At 36.8% G+C, this 27,500-nt stretch overlaps 1 protein-coding gene across 4 annotated transcripts in view; it reads left to right on the top strand.

Annotated features, from left to right (window-relative positions):
• The window catches only part of Meis1 (Meis homeobox 1), a 146,859-nt gene that overhangs the window by 114,328 nt on the left and 5,031 nt on the right, over positions 1-27,500 (top strand). For all 4 annotated transcript variants that reach the window (XM_070004504.1, XM_070004505.1, XM_070004507.1 and 1 more), the window contains 2 exons: positions 7,404-7,480; positions 26,927-26,985. In XM_070004504.1, the coding sequence (XP_069860605.1) occupies positions 7,404-7,480; positions 26,927-26,985 (136 nt within the window). The remainder of the gene's footprint in view (positions 1-7,403; positions 7,481-26,926; positions 26,986-27,500) is intronic.

Below are 27,500 nucleotides of genomic sequence, written 5' to 3'. Positions count from 1 at the left end.
TGTTTCAAAATGCTTCTGTAATGTATATGCAGAGCTAAAGAAAAAATACATTGAAAATGTAAGAAACCATAAACAATTCTGAGTGGAAAGCACTATGAATTTCTTTAATGTAAGTATCTGTCTTTTATTAAAGGATTTCGTAATCCTTTGTATTTATTTTATATTCAGAGGATATTAAAAGACTAGATAAGCAAAGCAGAAAGGGCATTTTGACACTGGACTCTTATAATCGGCTATAAAACAATGTTTTTCTGACTGTACATTATAAATATGTTCTCATTAGTACAAAAAAGCGAAGATTGTGATGAAATATTACCCAGCATTCCACTTTTCCTTCCACACCTCTGTCATTTTCCTGGGGATAAGATCAAGTTTATAGATTCCTACCAGACTTTCCTACTTGCACACCTTCCATTGGCAACTTTTTATAATGCTGCTGGGTATACAAGAAGTCAGAAGGGTTGTCTGCACAATGACTACACTAGTCCTCAGAGACAGCAAGTGCTAAAGAATAAAGGCAGCACATTTAGTCTGAACAATGAGGCAATCTGGGCAGGGGTGAGGATGGGGGTGTTGACGGAGAATTAAGAAAACAGGTCGAAATTCCATGACTTCACTGATGATGCTCCAAACATTTTTGGCTTCTTAGCCACGGCTGCCTTCCTTCTTTTGCTTCTGACATGTGTGAGGATGCAGGACCCAACTACTATGCATTCAGGCTATGTTCCTCCCCTGCACCGTGCACTGCTTTTGTAATGCAAATGCGAGGCACAAAGTGTCTCTTTGATAATGTGCAGTCAGGAGACAAAAAAGCATTCACTGAAACAGTAAAACTAATTCATAAAGCTGAAAGACAATAGGGAAGCATTATAGATTTTTTTAAGGGGAAAAAAGTATCCTAGATCAATGTAATTGTCACAGTGTAAGCTATTCATAGTCAGCACATAAGGAGAAAATGGCTGCGAGCTTATTTAAAATGAGAGAACTTTTCATAGGCACAAATATTAGATTAAATAAATATAAATATATTTGTTGATCAAATGTCTCCTTATTTTCTTAGAGCTCAGGTGATTTCAATTTAGAGCCATCGTATTTGGTTAGTGATTACAAACTCAGGAAGTTTTTCATAAAGCACAGAAACCTAATGGTTAAAAGCCACGCGGTAGATTTTTTTTCCCTCCTTTTTTCTTGAAAGGGAGTATCTCTCCATCACATACCAGAGTTTAGCTCAAGGTCAACTTATATTAATGCATTAAACTTAGCTGTGGAGGAGGCATAGGGCTGGAGGAAAAAAAAAAAGGATGAAAGAAGTTCTGAAATTGTTCTTCCAACATATTTAGCCCAGCCACACAACACTGCCTTGATAAGGCTGAGATTGGACAGTTGCCATAATTCCTCTGTTAGATCGGCTCCTCCGCTACCTATTCCCATACCTTTTAAAGTATAGCATGTAACATTTTGCTTGAAAATTGCTTCTACTTCTATTGCTTTGTTATAGCTGTTTTGCAGTTTCAGTCTAGAAACCTTTCTGTGTCACAAGAAATTACTAATCTTTGGCTTGAGAAGGGGCAGCATAGCCATCTATTATCTTACCAGCAAGCTCTGTACAGGATTATTTTCAAATTTTCTGCTGCCATTACAATGGACTGTTAGAGTGGGCCAGGCTGTGAGGGAGGGGACATTATTGGAACTTGCTTACCAGGGCAGATAAGATAAAGTTCATCACTGTCTTGGCATGGACATTTACAGCTAAGGGTGGGTGTTTTCACGAAAGTAGTCCATTTGGTCTAGGATGTCATTAAGATAGCGGGCTGGACATTTTCCCTCTGTGTATACTGTAGAGTTCCTCCTTTCCCATTGATGCTCAACTGAAGAAGTCTGCTTGGTTGTTTAATCATGAATAGCAATCAATATCAGTACCTCCTTACCCAGGCCAGCTTCAATGAAGAAGAGTGGAACTGTGTTGAGATAACTTTCTTTAGAAAGCTGCCAGTTTTAGTCTGTCACCTTTTATGTGTTGTGGCTGGTAAAAGTGACAGTTCAGAGTTAACTTTTACATAGGTTATTTTCAGACATACCCTAAAGTATAAGATCCTCTGACGCCTTGCTGGGGTTATAAAGGAAGTGTGACTCTATACTGGGCTGTAACTTGGAGATCCAAGGAACACACAAAGAGTGGCAGTTTGAAAGTCAGGGCGTTGATTATTGACATGATGGTCAATTCCCTGTAGCTTGGGTTCCACTGCCCACAAACCACCACTGATTTTTTTTTTCTTTAGACTCTAGCATCTCTCCTCTCCCCAGCAAATACAGCTCCATGCACGTGTGTAGGTTTAATGCTGGCAGGGAGGGTCAGCTTTGCCCATACATAATCACTGTTTTATGGCTTTCACTCATTCCTGAGGTGTTAATGCAGATCAAATGGGAAACACTCCAGACAGAACCCTGGTAGCTACTGCATTGCCTAGCTCTCCCCTCCCAATCGTTAATTCTTATTGTAAGATCTAAAGGTAATTTTGTTTGCTCTCTTAATGCCTTGCAGGTCTCCCAGTGGCCCTTGCCTATCCTTTCTCAAATTCCCATCTTGATCAATTGTTTGCAAATAATTAAGCTTTTAAGAGATAATGGCATGAGGCTAATGTACACAACAAAGGCAGGTCTCCCTCACTGTCTGTTGGACTGTGGTCAAATTTACTTTGATATCCCAAAGAGATTAGGTTGATTGGTATATCAAGCCAGTGCAATAAGTCTTACCTTCCTAAGAACCTACTGATCTTTCCTTAACTAGTGTCCTTGTCATTTAGGCCCAATGAAGGAAAAGGTATCCAGGACGTAGGCCCTTTCAGTGCAATGGTTTGGAATGAATTTCTCATTTTCTCCCTAAAATGACACTTTATCTTGCAAAATGACATCTGCTTCTGCCCATGGTGTGGCCTTACCATTTCTGTGGATGAAATGCAACTGGGCTTTGAGTATTGGTATGGCAGCCTTGCCTGTGGCATGCTGGTTATTTGTTGTTATTTTTTTTAAGTCTATAAAGGGGTAACTTATATTGTCCCCAAAAGCTTATCTAGTAAAGATGCACAGGATTTAAAAGATTGGATTTTAGTTTAAAAGCCCACTTCTGCCAGGCGCTGGTGGCTCACGCCTATAATCCTAGCTACTCAGGAAGCTGAGATCTGAGGATCACGGTTCAAAGCCAGCCGGGGCAGGAAAGTCTGTGAGACTCTTATCTCCAATAAACCACTAGAAAACTGGAAGTGGCGCTGTTGTGGCTCAAGCTATAGAGCGCTCACCTTGAGCTGAATAGCTGAGGGATAGTGCCCAAACCCAGAGTTCAAGCCCCACAACTGACAAAACAACAATAACAAACAAACAAACAAAGAAGCCCACTTCTTTGTGAATTATTGGCTGACTGTGTGATAGCTACATGAATTCATAGCTTTCATGTGATTTTGGGTAATTACTGATTTTATTAAAAGGAATTGAGTTTGTGGGAAACCAAAGCCAAGAGCCATGAATGAGAAAAAGAAAACGATTCAGTTTTCCTACTATAGACAAAGGTTTAGGGATTTTATGGATACCTTTGCCCCCTCTTAACAGTGGCTGAATTATTGTGATGTTTAATTTTGTCTAGGCTTATTCATTTATCTATATGGAAAAAATACATCCCAAACAACTGAAAATTGTTTAATGGAGACAGAGTGCTGGGTCTCCATAGCTTGAGGCTGTCTAGCAATTATGCTGCATGAAATTAGACACAGTTTGTTCCAATTACTTAAAATCAGATCATATGAAAAGTGACAGAGGGAAAAAAAAGATAGACTTTCTCATTTTGTGATATTTAAATTATGAAACCAGAAATTACAGGATGTGAAGAAACAACTGGAATTTGAACTGAAAATTTGAGGAGTGTCTTACTGCTCTTTGAAGCAGTAATGACTCAGGTAATTTTAATGATCCAAAGAGAATTTTTTTCTAATGCCATTTGCATAAAGTGTGAATTCCATTTGCTTTATAAAATGTATGTAAAACTTGCTCACAAACAGGCATGCAAAAATACTCTTGAAAAACACAGGACAAATAAATTACTGTGACAACTCTCAATTTTCAAAGTAACTAAAGATAAATGGCATAAATATTCATTTTTATCTAGTTCTGGTTAGATACAACTAACAAAGCAGTTCTCATCTAACCCTACTGAAGAGAGACTGTTGATATATTTATTAATTCATTTAAAAAGTCACAGAAAGGAATTTCCATATAACTTAGAAAATTGTATGGTAACAATCATATTACAGAAAAAGTTATGGATTGAAAATTGCTTTTATACATCTATAACTTTATATGGTAAATAGTGTGAACATTTGAATGTTAAAATTTGAATATTTCAAGACCAATCTACCAATCTTTATCTATATATCTATCTAGCTATCTAGCTACATATTTTGGCAATACTGGTATTTTAACTCAGTGCATTGAATTTGCTTGGCTGGTTGGTGTTCTACCACTTGACCCAAACTTCCAACCTTGCTTTTTGCTAGTTATTTTAGACAGAGAGTCTCATGAACTATTCTGTCAGGGCTTGTCACAAACTTCTAGCCTCTGAATCTGAGCCTCCTAAGTAGATAGGATAACAGGTGTAAGCCACTGACACTTGGTCCAGCCTACAATTCTTATTAAGTAACACTTGAAGAACTGCTCAAGTAAGTGATCTTTAACTTTAGTGGATCTTAGAATTCTGGAAGATAAAAATGGATGGTTAGAAAAATTATTCCTTATGGGCCTTGGAGTGTAGCTTAGTGGTAGAGTACTTACCTAGCATGCATGAAGCTCTGGGTTCGATTCCTCAGTACCACATAAACAGAAAAGGCTGGAAGTGATGCCCTGGCTCAAGTGGTAAAGTGCTAGCCTTGAACATAAAGTGGCTCAAGGACAGTGCCTAAACCCAGATTTCAAGCTCCAGAACTGGCAAAAAATAAAATAAAGAAGAAAAAGAAAAGAAAAAAAGAAAAATTATCCCTTATTCAAAGTTGCATGTTTAATAATGTCGTAGCATGATTGATACAGTCTAACAGGGTCATTAATATGTACAAATCTTCAACTAGTGTAGATATAGAAGTACTGTGTATTAAATTGATGTTCACTGTTCTGATCTTAGGATGATAAGTAAGAGATTCATTTGGTTTGAGTTGCATAGAAAACCTTCATACAATAGGAGTTACTTTTTTACATAGGAGTGTAATGAGTGTAGCTTTTAGCTCAGGATAGTCATGAGTTATTTGTTGAATATGGTCTTAGCCTGGTATGAGATTTGTGTTTGAAAACAATGGATTGACATTCCCTTTTTTAGGAATGAAGCAAAGAAAGTATTAAGTGGGTTATTTGTATTTTTGGTGGACTTTGCAAAAAAAAATACAACCTGTATTATTCATTTTGCTGTTGCCTGTGATTAGAACTGTCTGTGCATGATATAGCTATTCTCTTTCTTTCACAAATATTTACTGATTTCCATTAAGTTAGTCTGGACTTTGAGGATGGTGAATAAAGAAAGCAAAGATTTTAGAATTGGTAGATGGGTAGGAAGAGGCAGCCCAAGAAGATTGTGTGGCTGAAGGGAGAGCAGGGTATGGAAAAGGCAAGAGGTGGGCAAGGCTGTTCATCTTGCTGGCCACAGTCAGCAGTCTGTAGGTGCAGCACAAGAGACATTAATGTGGATTATACAAAGTATTTGTCACATCCTACAGTCGCAGTTAGACAACAATGCTGGAAGAGGAAGCAGGAAATCTCACTGTCCCCTGTCTCTGCTGGCCATCCTTCTCTAGCTAGTTTCCTCACCTGTAAAACAGAAAGGATGATAGATTCCATTTATGTCACTCAAAGGGATATAATAGGGATTAATTACCATCCTGTCTGTAATATACTTGGAGCTCTTTAGAGAAAGGCACTATAGTCCATGAAAGCAAAGCCTTATTCTAATTGTGTATTTATTGATTAAGTGACAATCAAAGACAATGCTTACAGGGAAAATTGCTATATATCTTTGCTCTCCACCAAACGTATCCCATGTGTATTGATATAGAACATATTTAAAGTTACATATAAGAACACTGAAGTGGTCATTAACAAGTCTTTTCAACATCTAATCAGACATTATTAATGAGATTAAAAGCTATGTTAATTAGTATTCAATAGACCAGGATTTAGTTTCAGTGGCACAGATAGTTAAATTGAGGGTTGGGGGGTGCCCTTTCCTATTCATAATAGAACAGAGAGCTGACTCTTAGAACAATTTTATCTCAGGAGAATTTATAGGAGAGCAACATTTCAAAGGAGCCAGTGTCTCCATAGATGGAAATTCCATCCTCAGCTGACCTCAGATATACTTGATTATCGAGCAAAAGATGTTCTTGCCAAAACAAATTGCAGTGGAATTCTAGATATTCTTACCAGAAGGTATGGATTTATTTTTAAATTGAATTCTGTAATAATTTTTATCCACTCTACCTCTTGAGGAACACAGTTGTGTTTGTTCTTAGCATGCAGAGCATGCTGGTCTTTGACTTCATCTCAGTCTGTGTTCAGAATCTCAACACAGGTGGACATTCAGACATGGAAGCCAACTTTGATTGGATTTTGTTTGCACTTTGCTGAAAAGCTAAAACTGATAGCGATTTAAGCCAAGTACTAGTGATTGATGCCTGTAATCCTAGCTAGTCAAGAGATCTCAGGGTAGAAGTTCCAAGCCAACCCTGACAGGAAAGTCCTTGTGACTCGTCTCCAATTAACCACCCCAAAATCAAAAATAGAACTATGGCTCAAGTGGTGAATGGTTTTGTGCTAAAAAGCTCAGGGAATGGGCCCTGGCCTTGGACCACAGAAAAAAAATAAATAGCAATTTAAACAAAATACACTCACACTGATTTTAATCTTTTAACTTTCAGTGTGGTATTTTGGAAGGAGAATATCACACTAAAATACTGAAGGCTGCAGCTGAGATTGTTGGTGTGAATACTTCATTAGAAGTCTTCAACTCAATAAAACTATGAAATTGAGGTGGTATGCTTTTAGATGGTGAAAACCAGCTTGTCTTTATTTTAATCCTATACAACACAGCCACAATCATACTCAACTTTCTGGGCTTGCAACAAATAAACTTGTTAAGGCTAAACTCAGTATTAAGGTTCTGCAAGTATCCTAAGTAGCTATTTATACACTTGACTAATCTTTGTAATTGGCTTGTCTTTTACTGCCATTAATTAGATGATGTAGTATTCCATTAATAAGAGTGACACACCTCAGCATTTTTACCTTTAATTATAGACTTGACTAGGCACTTAGGTTATTGACAAAATGGCCTAAATATTGCCTGCTCTACACATATCCTTTTTGTTCTCTTTCAGCACCCTTATCCTTCTGAAGAACAGAAAAAGCAGTTGGCACAAGATACAGGACTCACCATCCTTCAAGTGAACAATTGGTAAGTAATTTGTTTACCTGTTGACACACAATCCATTTCTTCTTCTGGAAACCCACAGAGAGTATTGTTAATGTTTTGTATGAGGAAGCCACACCTAGCTGCTGCCGCCTTCCCTGGTGATCCAAAGGTGAAATGAAACTATCGACTCATGTGGGAAAACATTTTCTGGCATGGAAAAGAAAGAATTGTGTAGTCTTCCACTTCCCTTGTGCATGAGCAGCTTCTATGCATAAGACAAGAGTGTGTTTTATTCATATTCATGAAGACTCTGAAAAGGTGTCACTCATCTTGGCATTTTTTTCCGCTCCAGGTTGATCAATAACATTGGTTACCATTCTATTTTTTAAGAAGCATGAAAATGCACCATCATATATTAGGTTTCTTTAAGTTTTTTTTAAAAAAATTATGTGTTTATATATTTATTTATTTGTGCTGGAACTGGGGCTTGAACTCAGGGGCTAAGGGCTGTCCTTTACCCTTTTTTTACTCAAAGCTGGTGCTTTACCAATTGAGCCATAGTTTCACTTCCAGCTTTTTGGTGGTTAATCGGAGATAAGAGACTCATCTTTGGCGGGCAGGCTTCAAACTGTGATTCTCAACTCTTAGCCTCCTGAGTAGCTAGGATTTCAGGTGTGAGCCACTAGCACCGGATACCACTCAGCTCTAATTCCATGAGATATGCGCTTAAGGATAGCCTTCTCTCTTCTTTTATCCCCAGAATACTGAAAAAAAATCAATGTTTCTACTTTGAAATAATTAAAAATCGGATGTTCCTCAGGATTGTGTGATACTCTTTCTTAAATTCCTGATTTGGGGCAAAGCTGAGTTTATGTACCAAGAACCAACCAAAAATCTTCTGACTGAATGTATAGCAGTGTAGCAATAAGGCTCTGAGAAAGAACGATTTATTGCCCTTTGTGAATTGTGCTTAAAGCCAGGTTTCAATAATCACCCAGAGCTAGTGTCATTTTTGAAGGGTATCGAAATCTAATATCTGCTAAAACTAAGTGTATCTAATTAATTGTCCTAATATTTTTAGATCAGTGTATATGATGATGGAAAAACATTATCCTCTTTGAAGTAAAACCCAGGAAAGACCAAAGCCTGGACAAGGGTGAACTGAGAATGCCAGTTTACAGACAGAAAGTCTTTCTCTTCAATAGTGTCAAAGATTAATATTACGGAGTCTCTGATTACATGGCTTAATCCATTTTGGTGAATAAATTTGTTCTCAATGTCCATCATACCTACATTAACAGACCCTCTCTGTTAGAGAGCCTGGGAGCCTTTAGGAGAGATTTCAGATATATTAAACCCCATTACAGAAAATGTAATTTCTGTCAATATAATCCCATGTATTCTTCAATTTAGTATTTTAGAGATAACAAGCTACTTACAATATATTTGCCTTTGGAGGATTAATTTACAAAGTGCACTATCTGCGAGACACAGACAGACTCACATAAGCATTACTTGTAAGGGTTATCAGTTTCTATGACCTTACCACAGCCCTGAGAGATCAATTTTTGCAGCCCTTTTAGTAGGCCATCAGGAACCCAGCAAAGGCAAAGTATATCTAATTGTGGTACCGGGAATTCTGTTGCTGTGAAGGTGTTTTGTTCGCCTATTTTTTTTTTACTTGCTGGTTATGAATGTATGATATCATTTGTATTTTAATCTTCAAGACTGCTCATATTGAACTTCATCTTTCAAAAGTTCTGGGAAATACTCTTAAAAGTGCCATCAACTTTATATGACTACCCAAACTCACTCACTGTTTTTAAACTTAAATGATGAGCCAGTGTTTATACAATGAAGACTATTACACACATTGCATTTCCTTGGGAAATGTTCTGGTTTGAAGGTAAAGGAGTGGCAGGGCGAGCACTCTCTAATTAAGGAGCACTAAAGAGCTGCCGCTCAGGTGATCTATCTAATATGCCATCTCTGTTTCTTGTGGATGTTGCTAGCAAACTCTATTCATAAACATAGTTACTAGAGAATAAATTACAAGTTGCTTTCCATGGGCCCACAATCTTAAGGACTATTTTCTATGAATGCAGGGATCGAGAGGTATCAGCTGGAAGTACCCTTTCTCTACCTGCAAGATACAATCTCTACTGGAGATCAGCAGGCCTTTTAATCAATCAATGATCACAATCTGACTTTCTTTCTTTTGTAAGGAGAAGGGAAGAAGAAAATACCTTTTTTTAAAAAGGTGGTAACTCCATAAAATAAATTTTCAAAATAGATGCAGACTTCAAGCTTCATGCTGACATTCAATTAGGTACAGATCTATAACTGAAAAATCACTTTCCTTTTGTTATTTGGCAGAGAAATGCAATTTGGTGCTTACCGGGCACTATATAGGAGGTGATTTTTCTATCCTTGTCCTTTCTGGACTTAGAAGTAGCTGTTTCTTTGCACCTGATCACTTTCCTGAAGTGTGGCGAGTAATGGCATCACCACATTTGATGTGATCTTAATGGCTTATTCATTTACATCCAAATTTTCTTTTTTAAATTACTATCTTTAAGTAATTGTACAAAGAGTTTCAATTTTACAAATCAGCTTATAAGCACAATTCATCTTGATTAATGTTATCCCTTCATCAGTCCCAACTCTACCCATACCCTCAAGTTACTTGTAATAGAATAATACTTGTAATAATAATAATAATAGAATTTTTAAAAAAGTTTGGGTATGAGTAGGAGACACAATACAAAAGTGGGGATAACCACATGGTACCATTTTGAAACCAAAGATATGGCCTATTTGAAAGCTAACCACCAGTGGAACTATAGAGTAGATTTCTTCTTACTTTATTATAATAAAAATTACATGAAGTTTATTTGAGAGCATGCATTCCTGTGAGGGCATCAATCTTGCTGTTATTTCCTTCTAGAAATAATAATTTTTAAAAATCATCAGTGGTGTTTTAAGTTTTTGCCTTCACTTCATTGAGCCCAACTTAAGAAAAAAATAAATGGATGTCTTTCTTCTTGGATTTCGTAAAACTTGTTAACACACATGTACATTTTTGTGTGAACTGTGAGTCATTGTTGAAGCGGTTTCATAAATGCTGAAGGGCAGGTTGGGTGTAGATCAGTCATAATTATTGGCAGCAACATAATGTATTGAAGCACACGATATGTAAGTCAAAATATAAATTCATGTCTAGTTGTTAGCTTGTCATAGGAACCCTGGCTGAACTGAGCTCCCACTGAAAAATGAGACATGAAGTTGGTGTGTGGTAATGACTTTCTTTCCTTCATGGAGCCCATTTTAACACCTTTTCATTGACATAAGCGATTAATGGTACCTACCTCAGCTAAGGTTAAAGGTAGATGGGGATTGAGGTAGATGGGGAAAAGGAAGAATTTCAATGTAAAACAAGACAGATTTGATTAAGAGAAAGTTTGGAGTAAAAAAAGTAATTGCGATGACTCCGATTTGGTGTACTCATCAGAAAACAAAACAAAACAAAAGCACAGAAAAAAGAAATCTTAAAATGACCAGCATTGCACAGGTGGTCCACACCTGTAATCCTAGCTACTCAGGAGGCTGAGATCTGAGGATCACGGTTCAAAGCCATCCCCAGCAGGAAAGTCCATGAGACCCTTATCTTTCATTAACCACTAGACCACCAGAAATGGCACTGTGGCTCAAGTGGTTGAGCGCTAGCCTTGAGCTGAAGAGCTCAGGAACAGCGCCCAGGCCCAGAGTTCAAGCCCCACAACTGACAAAAAAAAAAAAAAGAAAAAAAAAAAAAAGACCAGCATTATTTATGGCACTTGGGCCTTGGGATGGAATGAGAAATGGGAAATTTATTAGAGGAGACAATGTAGGCTAAGTCTATGCCAAAAAGTTTTTGAGGATTGAGGGCAAGTATGCAAACAATCTGGTAAAAACATTTTTATATCAATTATTTAGTTCATAAGAGATAGCTGCGTATCTAAAAAAGATTTTCATAAGAAACTTGACTACATATTTCAACCTAATATCCGGTAGTAGACAGATTTAAAGCATAATCATTAAAAAAAATAGCCCACACCATAAATTTATGTATTCTTACTACTTTGTTCCCTAATTATAAGTGTATTCAAAAATAGTAAACAGTAGCATTTGTGAGTTTTTCTCTTTGTTTTTTTATTAATATGTTGGTTATGACAAATACTTATTGTGATATATTGCAGAGAAAACAATATTAATATGTGACCATTTGTTTTATACAAGTACAATTATTTTAAATTTGGGAACTAGATAATTATTTGCATGTTTCAATATTTAATACACATAGTTAATACTTGGTTCTTTTTTTCCTCTCCTGAATAGCTTACATTGGGCTTTTCTAGTATTAAAATTTTGAGTGTTGAATAGTCAAGTACAAACTTTCTATTTATCTATTGGTATATTTCATATAAGTACTGCAGATCTGGGGGTTTCTGTGATGAAAACTTTCGCCTTATGATCATGTAATACATACTGGATACCACAGAATCCCCCTCAGTGGAGAGCTGGTCTAGGATACATTGAATATATTTTACAGTTCCTTTTTCTTTTTTTTTTTTTTTACTACTTTTTATCCAAATCCTTTCCAGGTATTCAATAATTATTGTTTTATTCTCTGAGAAGATGATATAGTTTTTAGGTGAAAAGTATATGTGATATATATTGTATATGTATAGACAGAAAAGTCACCTTCCATCCATAGGATGTATATGCTTCCAGATAGCACCTACCATCTGGTATGACACTGTTCAGAACTATTATGTCTACAGATCTCAGATTGGGGCACATTCCAGATCTTTCTTTCTTCATTTATTGCCTTTAAAACTATGAAGCATTCAGCCATCACTTCCCATTTACTATCAGTGAGGAAAAAGCATATTGTCCTTAGAGATTTATGCCACTGGCAGGTAAAAATGTGAACTTATTCTTTAAAAATTATTCGGATCTCCTTTATTAAACAGATGCAACAGTTAAAGGTCAAGTTTCCTTCTGAGTTATGGTAATAATGTAGCAAATACTTTTATAAGTAATCAAAGATTCTATAAATAAAGGTACTTGTTTAGATGTAAATGTTAAAGCATTCACAAATTATCCTTTCAACTTCTGAGATCTAAAAATCAATAGGGGTCAGGGGGTTTCATGGAATTGTTCTGCTTTTTCTTCCAACATAATTTAATAATGCATTTTACAGATGTTGTTTAAACATTAGGTACAGATTGTTTTGTCAATAAAGCTAAGCAGAGGCATGACACAAAAGCAAGGGAAACAGATGTAAAAAAAAAAAAAAACAAATATACCAGTGAACACAGCAAAATCACTGGGTCACCTATTTGCTATTTAACTAAAGAACAAAAGTGCTGTGGTGACTTTCCTTGCCTAGAAACCACCTAGGGACACAACAGCTTCACACACAAAAAGTAATTTTATTAAGCAGGTGCTTTAGTTTTCTCTCTGGAGAATTTAACTGTGACTTACATTTAAAGTAGACTTGCTAATTGATCAGGAGTAAGAGGTAGAGTATTTTTTTAAGGAGGGGAAAATATACACACTCTAACTCCTATGAACGTTTCAGAATATGTTGTTCTTCTTTAAGGCTCAGTTAATTGCTGTGCTTCTCACCTGGAGTGTCAATTCTAATAATATTACCTTTACAGACACTTGCTCAGAGTTTAGATTATAGCAATCAGTAATACTCACTAGATAAAATACTGTCTAGTTGCTCATAAGAAAATATTGAAATCAGTCAAAAAATGTTTAGCTTGCATATTGCCTGAGACAGGGCTGGCTAGACGCCAGGCAGGTAGGGTATTATTAGGAAAGCTGAGCAAATAGCTTGCAGGGAAAAGAGCTCTGAGTTTAGAAACCTTCAGGTATTGTCAGGTCAGAGAATTTTAGGAGTTCAGCAGAGAGGCCACTTTTGTTTGCAGATTTAAAATTTTCTAGCAAACCATCCTCTTTGAAAATGACTCTATAGACCAACTGATACACTCTCTTGGAAAGGTTACACCCCAAGTTTCCTTAGAGCTTTTCCCCACTGTGTAACATCACATCTTAGTACTGTTGAAGATGGAAACCCCTTAAAAAGTGGGGCTGTTGACTCCATGTGTTGCATGGAAGCCCCCATCCCTTGTAGCCTGCCTTGAGCCTCGGTGAGAATAGAAATAGGAAGGTCTTTGATGTGGTACTATGGTAAATTCAAAGCTCCAATAGTTTTATGGAACTTTTTTTCCCCTTCGAGCTTGTATTCAAAGGCAACTTTAGAGATTTTTCAGGAAGATAAGAGAAGAACACCAGGCCCAAAATTAAGAAATACATCTGAGGATGTTTCAGGACCTTCAAGTGAGACCCAGAGTTGAATGAGTCCTAAGACTGATAAGTCCATCGTGAAGGAAAGGTTTCTGAATACCTGTGATTCCTTCCTTTCAGACAATTAAATCAGTGACCTGGTGGTTGACTTTGAATGTGGTATGTGGGTTAGTAAGGTTTGTTCCAAGTCGTAATTAAGCTAGATTTGTTGTTTTCACTGTCTGGGCACATGTATCTGTTTAGAGAAATGGAAAGAGTTCTGCATGTGTCATGCAACCACATAGAGCAAACTTGACTCCCCAAGCATTGGGAGCACTTAAGAAGGGAGGGTAGGATGCAGATGACAAGGTAGAGAACTCCACTCTACAGGTGGCAAAGAAGCAATTCCCCTGTAAGCTTCATGACAATGTAATCTTTACAAAGAGCGAGAGTGAAGGAGTAAGGGGAGGGAATGAACATTGGGTTCCAAACATCTGTCCTCCCCATTACTGACCAGTAAAAAGTATGTCCTTGTACAAGTCCCTTTATCTCCAGGGATAGCAGCACCTTCTAGTTTAACATGGACAGTCAGACTAATTAGCCAGTATCTTCCAGCCTCTTAGAGCTCTGATGTTCTAGATGATGTGACAATTTCCTTTGGAAAATGGTATTTAAGTAGTTGTTCAAAGGGATTTCGATTCAACGCGTCAGTACAATGCGTCTTGATCAATGCCACCCCTCTCTCCCCCATTTCTCCGAAGTTCCCCCATCCCCTCAAGTTTCCTAGCTGCATTTTCACTGATTCACATTGAGTATTATGACTGCATTCTCCGGCCCTTACTTTCTCATTGTGTGTGGAGATTTCCTTGATGAAAGTAGTAAGGCAAAGTTTCTGAAACTGACCTGATTTCTCTACCTCTACTCCAGAGGTAGAGAAAATACATCACTTTGATATAGAGACAAACAAGGAAATTAATTAAAAACTTGTTACTTTTCTTCACCTTAAATAAGCAAATCAAACAGTGTAAAATAAAAACAAGATGAAATTAAACATTATCGGAAGACATGAAAAACATGTGGGCTGTCATTTTTGGATTCATAATAAAGATAAATCAGTTGTTTTTAGCAATGCACAAGAAGTCTGTGAAGGGCCTGACAGATAATAGGCTTGAAATTTCTGAAGTTATTGTACAGCAAAATTTGTTTTATCCTCAGGCATTCAATCTTTTCCTCCAGTAATTTTGTACATGACAAACTTTTTAGTGCATGCATTAATAATCTATAAGTAATGGGTTGTCAGGTGTCAGTTAGATAAGATTAAAAGACTGTTTAAGCATTATCCATTTGCTTCTTTGTATGAGTTTTATAGGTCAGGAGAAATTGTCGTTGTATTGAGTGTTTCTTTCTTTCTTTTGTTTTTTCTTTTCTCTTTCATTTGGCACCACTCCAGGTATACCTGGGAGAATCATATTCCATTCCATACATCCTGCATATAGGAGCAGACTTGAAACTCATACTGTGTGAATCAAGGGGACAAATGTCCCAGCTGTCTCCTGTAAATGCGTTAGGGTTTTTAAATGTTACTCTTTGTCTTGCAAGGAGAAATAGACTCAGTTACAAGGGGCATTGAAGCTTTAGCTGTGAGTAGTTTCTTAGCAAGTCTGGTTTAGGTCTATTCTTGTCAAATCTGTCTTAAGTGTGTTTACATATAGTTTGCCTTTCTGGTATTTTCTGCTTGCACAGACCTGATCTCCACCTATTTTGTGTCAACAGTTGCTGAGGCTGGTGTTGGGTGATTAACCATTAAACACTGAAACATTGAGCAGTGCCCAGAGAGACCCTCTCTCTCCTCTCACTTACATCATCCTCTTGCTTGAGGCTGTACCCTCAAAAAACAAACAGCATATTTGAGTGGTTAAAAAGTCAGCCTGAAATATTTAAAAAAAACCGGGGCAAATGTTGCATCCTTGTTAAATAAAACAGCTTTCTTAAAAATGGAGTGAATCCAAGAGCTCAGGGGAAGGAAGTGTTTTCTGAAGGTGAATATTATCTCAGATCCGGTCTACATGTCTCTGTGGGACTTTGTGTAGAGACTTAGGGTTATCTTCTGCTTTATTGTTAATTTTAAGGGGAAAGGAGACATCGATAAATAGAAGAAATATATCAGAAGACATTAAAGGCATTGGTATAGAAGGCTGTGCTATTCAATGGCCTTGTAATCAGTAATGATTTTCCTCTGTTTTATTTTCCTATCTGCAAAACTTTTGGTCTGGTCCATTAGTAGGGAAAAATAATTCGATCATTTATCTCACACCTGAACAATAACAAATAAGCAAAACATCTTAATGTATTCTGACATCTTTGAGAGGTCTCTTTCCTTCTTTATCCTTGTGACTAACAAGATTAGATCCTGTCACCAAAGAAGGGAAAAATATTTCCTTTCTCAAACATGTTGACTCTTTCACAGCCATGGAGGTTTGTGATCTTGGGTCCTAACTAAGGCCAAAGATGAAGTTCCTGACATTGGTTAGATATGGCTTCACAATGTAACTTTTATTTAATTTGTCCTTAAAGAGCAGTATATTGCCTAGAGACAAAAATTAAACACATTCTGTCATTAAGTTAAATATATTTAAGTTTTCAGTATTTTTACTCCACGATGCTGAATCAAATGGAAAGCAGTAGTTTTGAAGACTGTAGTCGGGTTTAAAGGTTTCGTAGGCCTATATCACTAGAGCATTTGTGGTGGTTGACTTCATTTGATCCCTACTTTAGGTCAGAGTTCATATGTACTTGGAAAGGGCAGAGGGTATGAGATGTTGAGAAAGCTAATGGAAAGAATTGTACATGTCCAAAAGATACAAGATCTCAGCCCTCACGACTGGTCACCTGGCAGAAGAATTTACAGAAGGGAAGGTACATAGGTTATGGCAGGGATTCCCTTTGTCAGGGCCAAGGAGGAGCTGAGGACGGGCAACCAGAAGGAACATATCAGATTCATTCTGAGTCAATGGAATGTTAAAAGAATAAGAGCATATTGAGAATTAAATTTTGTTTGTCATTATATTATTTCTTTTGAAATTGCAAGTAACAAGGGAATATGCGATTTTTGAAATGGATTGAAATTTTAGAGACCTTGTGCTACAGAACTACAGAGTACTAATCATAGGTGGGAATTTATGCATCCTTTGACAGATGAGGCCCTGCCTACCATGTTACTCTGCGAGCTGCTAATTAGAGGCAGGGACAAGACTGGTTCCTAGCTGAGCACTTCCTCCTTTCTACCATCATATGTTTACATTTAGATAGATTTATGAAGATATAGTCAAAAACTATACAATTGAACCACTTAAAGTGGTTTATGTCCACAGAGTTTTGCAACCATTGTCAGTCTAGCATTCAACTTTTTTTTATTATCATAAAGAGAAATCCTGTGCCCATTAGCTATTAGTTCCTTCTCCTATTCTCCTATTCTTCTCTTTGCCCTCAATCATGGACCTGCTTTCTGTCTCTAAATTTGTCTATTCTTGCCATTTCACAAAAATATAATCATATAAAATGTGGACATTTGTGACTAGCTTCTTTTTATTTAACATAATGGTTTCAAGGGTAATCCATACTGTAACATGGATTGCTGGTTCTTCATCCCTTTTTGGGATTGAGAAATGCTTCACTGTATGTGTTTAACATATTTGGTTATTCATTCATCAATAAGACCTCAAGTTGTTTCTACTTTTGTTGCTGCAAATGGACAAGCCTTTTTACTATTATATATTTGTGAGAATCACAAATATTATATGTATATATAACAATATATAACAATGTCCTAATAAACTCCTGTCTTAGACTTTACTATTTACAAAACACTTCTCATGAATATTAAGTCGTTGGTCATGGAGATTCACTATCTAAATACTTGCTGTGATCTCAGAGCTAGTGAGAAGCAGGCTTTGCACTCAGCTCCCAAGCTCTTCTCAGTATGTACTGCTAACTCTCTCTGCCAATGGCAATCGTTTTGACAAAGGTGAGTGAAATTCAGTCAGACTGAAAACAGCAATCCATCAATGAAATGCAAATTCTCTAAAGGTTCTCCAAAGTGACTTTGATGCCATAATCACTTTCCAAAGTTTTGACAGCTCCCAAGAGGAAATCATTTTGTTAGTCCTCTCTTCCTTATTTCAGAGATTTTTCCACAAATCCTAATTGAGAGATAATTGCTTTTTAGAATATGTGGTATATGGGTAAACCGACTACATCCATACTATTATAGATTACATTGTGCCTAGATCAAATTTTACTAGATGAGATAGAAGTTACAGTAAACATTTTGAGGAATAGACACAGATACCCATTCAAGTCCAGTTGTTTTCATTGGGCCATTTGATAGCTTAAATTTGACCAGGTGAAATTAGATGGCAAGCTAAATTTGAAAAAAGAAAAATCTTTTCTTAGCATGAGTGGAGACTCTAGAAGGGAATGGGGTGTGTGTGGTTGGTGAAGACTTGGGGAGCTAAGACAATTAAAGAAAAGAAAATAGAGAAAGCAAAGAGCTTAGAAGTGCTCTAAGATGGGGCTGGGATTCTGTAACATTTTCCATAGCTGGGACTGATTATTATTCTATTGGTCAGGACAAACTTCCTTTAAGTGAATGTATATTTAATCATTAGAATAGGCATCCATCCCAATTTTCTGGGACACTCATGGTTTGTGTCAATTGCCCTGCATCCTTATTAGTAGTGTTCCTTCACTGTGAAAACTGTTCCAGCTTAGATGATAATTTCCCTACTCATCCTATTTAGAGATTGGCAGAAAACCAGGATTTTCTTTAAGTAAGTATATTTATTCAGTAATGCATAAATGATATTTAGCTCAATGTGATTTTATTGACTTTTGGTGAATATGGGAAAATTGCAATTTAAGTGATAAAAATGGCTCATGTTTGAAACCAATGTAAGACACATTTATTCTTTTTGATATTATAGCTATTTTAGCATTTTCATTATGAAGGTTTGGTACATTAACCTATTGCTTATGCATTGTGTTAAATTAGTTTAAATGCATGTAACAAGCAAATGCTAATTGTTTATATTTGTGAGGTTAGACACACTCCTATTTGGCAAATTATCATATTTAAGTAAATATTTCATAAACGCCAATCCGCTAACCTATACTCGATGTCAATGGGTATTTAAGCTAACTTTAACTTCTGTACTTTTGTTTGTTTGCTAAGCCTAGTAAGATATCTACACCATTTGTTCCACTAACTTTGGAGCCCAAGTGTCAGTGGTGTAGACGGTAGCAAGTAGTAGCAAATGAAATAGAGACATGACTCAGATTCCCACTAGTACCTGGAATTCAGGTCACCACAAAGGAAGCCCTTTACGGAGCCCTAAAATTTTGTAATACAAAAACTCATTATAACATTGCTTTACAAGAAGAATTTTCTGTAATGTATACCCAATGATGAATTATATCAAAATTATTTCAGTGTCTCAAGTTTACAATAATACATGGATTTTGTTATGAAGTCAGGTCCTGGGAGCCGTCCCTGAGCTTCTCTGTGCTCAAGGTTAGTGCTTTATCACTAGGGCCATAGCACCGCTTCTGGTTTTTTCTGAGTATTTTATTGGAGATAACAGTCTCCTGGACTTTTCTGCCCAGGCTGGCTTCGAACCCCGATCCTCAGATCTCAGCTTCCTAAGTAGTTAGGATTACAGGCATGACTCACCGGTGCCTGGCTGGAAACTTCACATATATAATTAACTTCCTCAATTGTGCTAGAAAACTTCAACTCTTTCTAGAGTAACTGAGCAAATACCCTCAGCATTGCTAAAGAGAGGAAGCCTTCTCAGGTCTCTGACTGATAGGCTTCCTGTGATATGAGCAAACAGCAATATGGCATTGTGTTTCTAGACTGGGTAGAAAGTAGAGCTTATGCTCCCTTGTCCCCACCTGTCTGCACACCTCCCGTGGCCATTCTCCACCTTCCCCAACCCCAGACACACAGATGATGTAGTATTGCAGTTTTAGAATTGCCAGATCCTGGATGAGGTTAAGAAACTAGGAAAAGGTGCCAAAACCATGATTTCATAAGGGTTGACTTGAGATTGAGTCAGCTTTCTTGAAATCATGTTTTATGAAATTTTATTTTATAAAAAAAAAGGATGTTTGAATGTCTTGGATCCTGAATACCACCAGTAATAGATCTTTAAGTCTAATAAGCAAATGCCAGCATAAGACGTTTGCAATTAGTGTTTTTCTTTGTTGTTGTTTGTTTTGTTTGTCTAAAAGAACAGAGTTACTTGAGAGATCGCTAGAATTGTTTCCTTGAAGATTTGTTTATAAAATCTACCTTAAAGAGTCCTGACTTTAAAACAATGTCCATATAGTTTGATTTAAATTGCCATGATGCAAAAAGTGCTAAGTATTTCTGGGATAAATCAACAAAATTCTGGAATTCAGTGACTTTCAATGTGAATTGTATATTTCAAATTTTCTCAAGAAACTTAATTTTTAAAATGAAAAATATTTTAGGAATTACCTAACATGAGTTATAAACCATTATTTGTAAAATGTACATGTCCTTTTCATTATTTTGTTAGTCATGGGGCTTGAACTCCAGGCCATTTCTGCTCAAGGCTAGGGCTCTATCACTTTGAGCCATGGAGCCACTTTAGTTTTTCTGATAGCTATTTGGAGATAAGAGTTTCCTGCCCAGGCTGGCTTTGAACTATGATCCTCAAATCTCAGCCTCCTGAGTTCCTATGATGACAGACATGAGCCACTAGCACTTGGCACATGCTTTTTTATTTTTAACTAATGGAGAATAGTACATGCACAGTGTGTTGGTACTTAAATTATACTTAAGAATGCAAGGTGTTAATTGTATTTAAATATGTATGCAGGTATTTATAACCATATTTAAATGCTGATCAAACATGACTATAATGAATATTTTAATAGATGGTGTAAGTGTAGAAGGCATTTCTACTGATATAGCTTCCTGATTAGTGAAATATTTCCATAATAGCTGATCATTTTATCTATTTGGGTATATGAGAGTGCTAGAAAGTTGTGTTTCTCCATACTTAAATATGTTCACCACCATACTGCTGACTATTCTCTATGCCTCATTGGCAAAAAGGATTAGATGGATGATGGAGAAACACATCCTTGTTTGGAAACAAAACCAGTTTGATTTTATGTGGTTTACTGACTTCTATAACATGCCAAAGTTACTAACTGTGAACTCCCTTAATCATCAGTGAGTAAGTAGAATGGTAAACACTGAGGAACAAAATTGAGTAAAGATAAAATGCAAAGTGAGCAAGAGATTGTTCTTTGCTTTTATCAGTATTACAGAGAATTACACCAGGAGAGAAAGAGATGTGGGAAATGTTGACTTTAGAATTGGGGAGCTGTATCTTGTGTTTTGGCTTTTAGCAAATGCCCAGAGTGAACTCCTGTTCTCAAGAAGGAAAAACTGAATTTAGCAACCCAGCTTGTTGGGAAGAGAACAGGGCAAGAAGCAGAGCATAAACTGAAGGCTAAAGGTCAGTGTCAGAAAGCTGTTTTACCAGATATTGTTCAGAAAATCACTAAGCTATCCAAAGATTAGTGCAAAGAGAGATTAGTAGAATTAGCAGAATAGGAAAAAAAATTAAGTCTAATGATAAAACCTAGAGAGTAAAAAAAGAAGGAATAAAGCACAACTTCCAGTTAAAAATGTATGTATGTATTTGTTTATTGTGAAGGTAATGTATAGAGGGATATAGTTCCATAAGCCAGATAATGAGTACATTTCTTTTTCAAGTGTCATCTCTTCCCTCTCTCACAGGTTTTCCCTCCCAGCCCCCCTCCCCCACAAGTTATATAGTTCATTTTCAACATAGTGTCTGTTGAGTATCACTGCTGCGTGTGCTCACCCTTTGTCTCACTATTTCTGTGCTCCCCCACACCCTCCCCCCAAACAGATAAACTTACATCCAAGACAAAAGGCACAGAAATATATTTTTTAAGTGACAAAGAAGAAACAAAAGCAAAGTTTTTTTTAAAGATGTAATTGAGACCCGTGTTTTTTTCCTTCTTGTCTGATTCCTGTAAAAAATATATATATATAAGAAAATTAAATAGATAAAATAAAATTCAATTTTTAGATGATCCCAGGTCTTAGAGTTGGTGATATTTTGTTCTTCTAATGTTCCCTTTCTCCTTCTAAGAACTAGATTTTGTATAAGGACCTCAGTTAAAAAGAATATATTTCAATCTATATGAAAGTGGAATAAAGTCATAAACTAACCAATTATCTAACTTTCTTTTATAAACTTTCTGTTTTGAGACAAGAAAAATTCTTAAGCCCTGACTGTATAGAAAAAGAAATATAAAGGCCCTTTCCCTAATTTAGTTGTCTATTACCTACAAGACTCCAGTTCTTTAAAAATACTTCATAAATGAAGATAATGATTCCAAAGCAAAATAGGATTTTAGAAATATATATCTTGATGTTAAGAATGCAATATAGAAAGGCAAACAGACATTTTATAACCTTTAAGGTGTACTTAACTCAAAGGTTTGCTTTCTCTAAAATGCCAGTTTACACCAAATTTGAATTACAGTCTATTATAGAAAGGTGTGCAACCATCTGTATATAAGAAGCAAAACTCACATTGTCATGTGTTTATGATGTTCTACATCGGCTTTTCAGCAATGTTGCATTTGGATATCCATAATAAATTTCTCAGTTTTCTCTTGCATCTTATACCAATGAACTTCTTAAAAAGATTTTATCAATGGGGAAAAATTCTAAGGTTGTGGTTTCTGAATACATACACACATGTACTAACAAAAATCAGCCTTTTAGAACAATAGCATTTCAAGAAGGAAATATGTTCATTTAAGTTTGCATCAAACCTAAAGTTATTTTGGAAGGGGGTAGTGTTTAGAAAATTCCTTATAACTTAGACTCTTCCACAATGAAGAGTAAAGCATTCTGTCACAAAAGCAGGGAAGATGAGACACAGGTCAGAGGGCATTGTAGAAACAAACAGCTGGACCAGTTTATTTAAACAGATCGAGGGATGGGGGAACTGACCTCCATTTGACTTATAGTGGGAGGAGCAAGAATTCCATTTTATTACTTTGCCTAGAAGGAAAATGTTTTTGTATCTGAATTCACCCCTGAAGCCATCTAAACACATGGCTCTGCTGTATGAAGCCTAATTCCAAAAAGAGATATTTGAAGTAGAGTGGGATGGTTAGAAATACATTAGGAAAAGACAAATGTTGAGATGGTGTTACAATAAAAAAAAATGGTTGGCTTGTTTTAGAAAATAAAATACCTTGTTGTTTAGTCATTTTCAGATAAAGATGTCTACCACTACCTCAGGTAATAATATAGGAATTGTAATTCAGTAGTATTCTCAGAACTTTCAGTGTTTTATATGTACTGATAATATTTTATTACACTGAATTTTTTAAAAGCATCAAACATAGCATCTGTGTAGAGTTATCCGTGTAATCAAACAGTTTAGATAATGTGCATTTCTGTTTTAACTTCGTTTTATAAAGGATTCCTACCTTGATATCTACATAAGCTATGGGTTTCTTAAACTTGTGGTAGCCATTAAAAATAAATAGTTTTTGCTACCCAAAGAGAAGCAAATAGCATTAAGAACATGTGGGTACTTAGCTGAGAGGCTGTGATAAGGCTTCTGCCCTCTACGTGGAGGATCACAGGAGGCATGTAAAAAGTGTGATTAGTGTTGTCCCATGCAAACTTTTAGAGGAAACGGAGCAGAGAATAGCCCAATAGTAAGTAGTAAGTATTACCAGAAGGGCTTAATTTCTGGGATGTTTAAACCTGGGGAAAAGAAACCAGAAGCCTAGAAGGCATGATGAGTATATTTAAATATTTAGAAGGGGGCTGGGTTCCAGCTATAATCCTAGCTAGTCAGGATGCTGAGATTTGAGGAAGCCAAACCCCCCTTCCCACCCCCACCCCCGAAAGTCCTTGAGGCTCTTATCTCCAATTAACCATCAGAAAACCAGAAATGGACCTGTGGCTCAAATGGTGGAGTTCTAGTTTTAAGCAGAAATGTTGAGGGACAGCTCCCAGGTCCTGAGTTCAAACCTCAAGTTGTGGAAAGATTGGAGATGAATTAAGGCAGGGTTTTCTAACAGCTTTCCTTGTCCCAAGATGGAATGGAAGGCTAGTGAAATGCCATCAGAACAGCCCAGCAGAAGCAGTAGGTTGATGGGATAGTGTAGAGAGAATACTCACATCAGTGACCAACTTAGATGTTGTTACAGATCTTTCCAAAACTTTTCTATAATTTTCCTGTGAGTACATGGGTGATATAGTCCTGGACCCAAACCTGAATCAGTTGCTTACTATGCGTTGGTCCATGGAAGTCTCCAAGTATGAGGGTAAAGGAAGCAAAATGAAATAACTATACATTGATTCAATGAATCTTTTTTTAAAAAGTTTGTCTCTGTCTATATACAAAAGCAGTGTAAGTCATCAAAATTCCCAATCTGGAAGATGTTCACAGTCATGCCTTTTCCTTGTTGCTCCTGGTGATAAGGGGCTCAAAACTAGCTAGTATTTTGATAGCACTTTAGTCCAGGATGTTCTAGATGGGTAGCATAGCAGTGTTCATGCTCTGCTCCTGGCATTAGAAAGGAGCGTACTCATTACTGTTTGCCAGCCATGTGTAAATTATTAATGCCTCTTTGGTAACATGTGATCTCAAGTCACTTAATTTCTCTGAGTCTTGGCTTTTCACCTGTTAAAAATGATTCTTCTTATCTCTAGGTAAGTAGTATAAATGATATTTTAAAATATTATTGTGCTTTAAAAGAGAGATAACAGTCACTCTTTGTAAGAGCAGCATATGAACATTACCACATTTAAAGAGCTGAGGGGTTTGCTTTCTTACCTATGTTAGTTGCTATGAAAATTACTTTTGGGTTATGCAGGATATTAATATTAAGTAATTTTCTAATTGGTCATGCAGTGCAGGCAGCTAATGAAAAAGCAGATTTTTTTTCATTTTAATTGGTTATTTCACATGGTGTTACTGCTACACCTGTGCTTATAATGAGAATGGAGAATTAATCTAACCTTCTGCTCACATGATTCCAATTTTCATGGTTTATACAAGATAATGATAACCTGATTTGCAACACAATTTGTTGTAGATCTGTGTTTGAAATATTTTTATGAGCAGTTCAGGGACTTATATCAGAACTAATACATATAAGCCAAAAAGAGTTAGCACCAATAGTGCATCTTTTAGTTAGGTTCTAGCCTCATCATTTATTTTAATTACTTCTCAGATAATGAAAGGACAAAAGAAAAGCTGGTGCTGGTGGCACCTGGCTACTCAAGAGGCTGAGATTTGAGGATCATGGTTCAGAGCCAGCCCAGGAAGGAAAGTCTGTGAGACTCTTATCTTCAATTAACCACAAGAAAACTGGAAGTGGCACTGTGGCTCAATGTGGTAGAGTGCTAGCCTTGAGCAAAAACAGCTCAGGGACAGTGCTCAGGTCCTGAGTTCAAGCCCCACAACTGACAAAAAATACATAAGAAAATGCAGGATATTGGATATTGAGAATCTTTAAAATGTCACAAAGCACTGTTCTTTTCTTTCTTTCATTTTTCATTTTTCTGTGTGTGTGTGTGTGTGTGTGTGTGTGTGTGTGTGTGTGTGTGTGTGTGTGTGTGTGTGTGTGTGTGTGTGTGTGTGTGTGTGTGTGTGTGTGTGTGTGTGTGTGTGTGTGTGTGTGTGTGTTGGTCCTGGGGCTTGAACTTAGGGTATAGGTGATATTCCTCAGTTTTTTGTTCATAGCTGGCTAGTACTCAACCACTTGAGCCACATCTCCACTTCTGGCTTTTGGGTTTTCTTTGACTAGAGTAGGTAAGAGTCTCTGGAACTTTACTGCTGGGGCTGGTTTCAAACTTCAATCCTCAGATCTCAGCCTCTTGGAATCTCTCGGATTATGTATGTGAACCATGAACACCCAGTGGAAGCTGCCCTTGTGTGTTCAATCATTTATTTTTAGGAAACTTTCCTCAAAGTGGGCAGCCATATAGACTTGAATTCATTCTGGACTGTTGATCCTTTAATTATTAACAGTGCATTGTTAAACTTTTCATTCTAGTTTCTAGAATCCTGTTCAGTTTTGAATACACCAAATTTGAATTGGGAACTAAAAGCAATTTACTATTTCAAAATCTAATATGTCCTATATTTGATATGTAATTCTTATTAACAATACAAATAGATCCTAAGAGTTAGAATCTCTTGAGCATGGCTTTGGAGAGCCATATGTTAATATCCCAGTGACCTCATTATTTTTGGAAGGGGCTACAAAAATTATGATACCAAAAAAATCTTATTAAGAACTTAAGTGTCTTAATAAGATGTTTATAAATTTTCAGTAGTAGCTGGACAAAACCAAGAGTGTAAGTTCATTTACTACAGAGCTGTGACCTTGCCTTGACCTCACACTTTGCATAAAAAAAAAAGCCACCTGAAGAAATCTCTACAAGGAGTACATTTCTCTGAAGTCCTCAGCAGTGTGAGTTTTAGTGGTGATAAACTCCAGACATTCTCTTACTTGATGGTGTGCTGCCATCCCTGTTCATTATCTTAATAGTGGGCATTAAAATAGAATTAGGTTTGTAAAAGGTAGGGGAGGTTTGGTTAAAGAATGGTGGGGGGGCTGGAAGAATTCAGAGAGTTGAGATTGAAATGTCACTAATTTGGAGAGGTAACAGATGCACTCATGAGCATCTCAGTTCCTCTACCAAATTCCCCCCCCCCCACCCTTTGCAATTGAAAAGAGTGGTGGCTAGCATTGTTTCCTGAAAACTCTGCTAATTCCCCCATGAAAAGATGAAATGGAAGTGTCCAACTGTGGTAAAACAGGCAAACATAAATCAACTCAGAAACCCCAAGCCTTGTATTCAAAGGTCACAGAGGTTATAGGTTTTGCAGTATGTGAAACAGGGCAGAGAAAGAAGGCAGTTCTATTCTGCCAGGATCTACCTTTTCCTCACTATGATTCATCTTTGCCTCTTCCTCCAGCTTTTGTGTTTCTTTTAAAAGGAATGAATAATGATTTGCTTTAATTTCTTGGTTACAGGTTTATTAATGCCCGGAGAAGAATAGTGCAGCCCATGATAGACCAGTCCAATCGAGCAGGCAAGTCCCCTATAGTGACTGTATTCAAGTCACGCAAGCGAAAACCATCCTCAAGCCATTCACCGGGAGGTCTGCTACCTGGTAAATAAACTGGGAGTGAGTACTAGGAGCGCCTGGCAATGAAAATTAAACCAGTTTCGTTTCATAACAACACTAATCAATTTAACATCATTACAAAACGTTTGGCAAAAGTAGGGAAGGAAAAAAGCCAATGGAGAAAAGTAACTCATAAATCATATACTCAGGTACAATATTCTTTGTACACATTCAATATATTAATGTTATTTTTTTCCCTGAGTTTGCCTTCCCAGCTCTTTCTGCTACTATGACCACTCCCTGGTGCATGGCTTGGTGTGGAATTGCTGTAAACTTTATTACCTGTCAAAAGGGCAAAGGGGTCAGGATCGCTTGTGGGACTCAGTAAAGTTCAAAGACATTCAATGAGGTAGAGCTTTTGTGTGCTTTAATAACCCAAGGCAGCTTACTTCTGAAGCAGCTTTTCATGTACAGTTAAA

Source organism: Dipodomys merriami, unplaced genomic scaffold (genome assembly GCF_024711535.1).
Source record: "Dipodomys merriami isolate MVZ:Mamm:240054 unplaced genomic scaffold, mDipMer1.0.p SCAF_63, whole genome shotgun sequence".
NCBI classification, from domain to species: domain Eukaryota; kingdom Metazoa; phylum Chordata; class Mammalia; order Rodentia; family Heteromyidae; genus Dipodomys; species Dipodomys merriami.
Note: the sequence above shows the minus strand (reverse complement) of the source record. Positions and strands in the feature narration are given on the sequence as shown.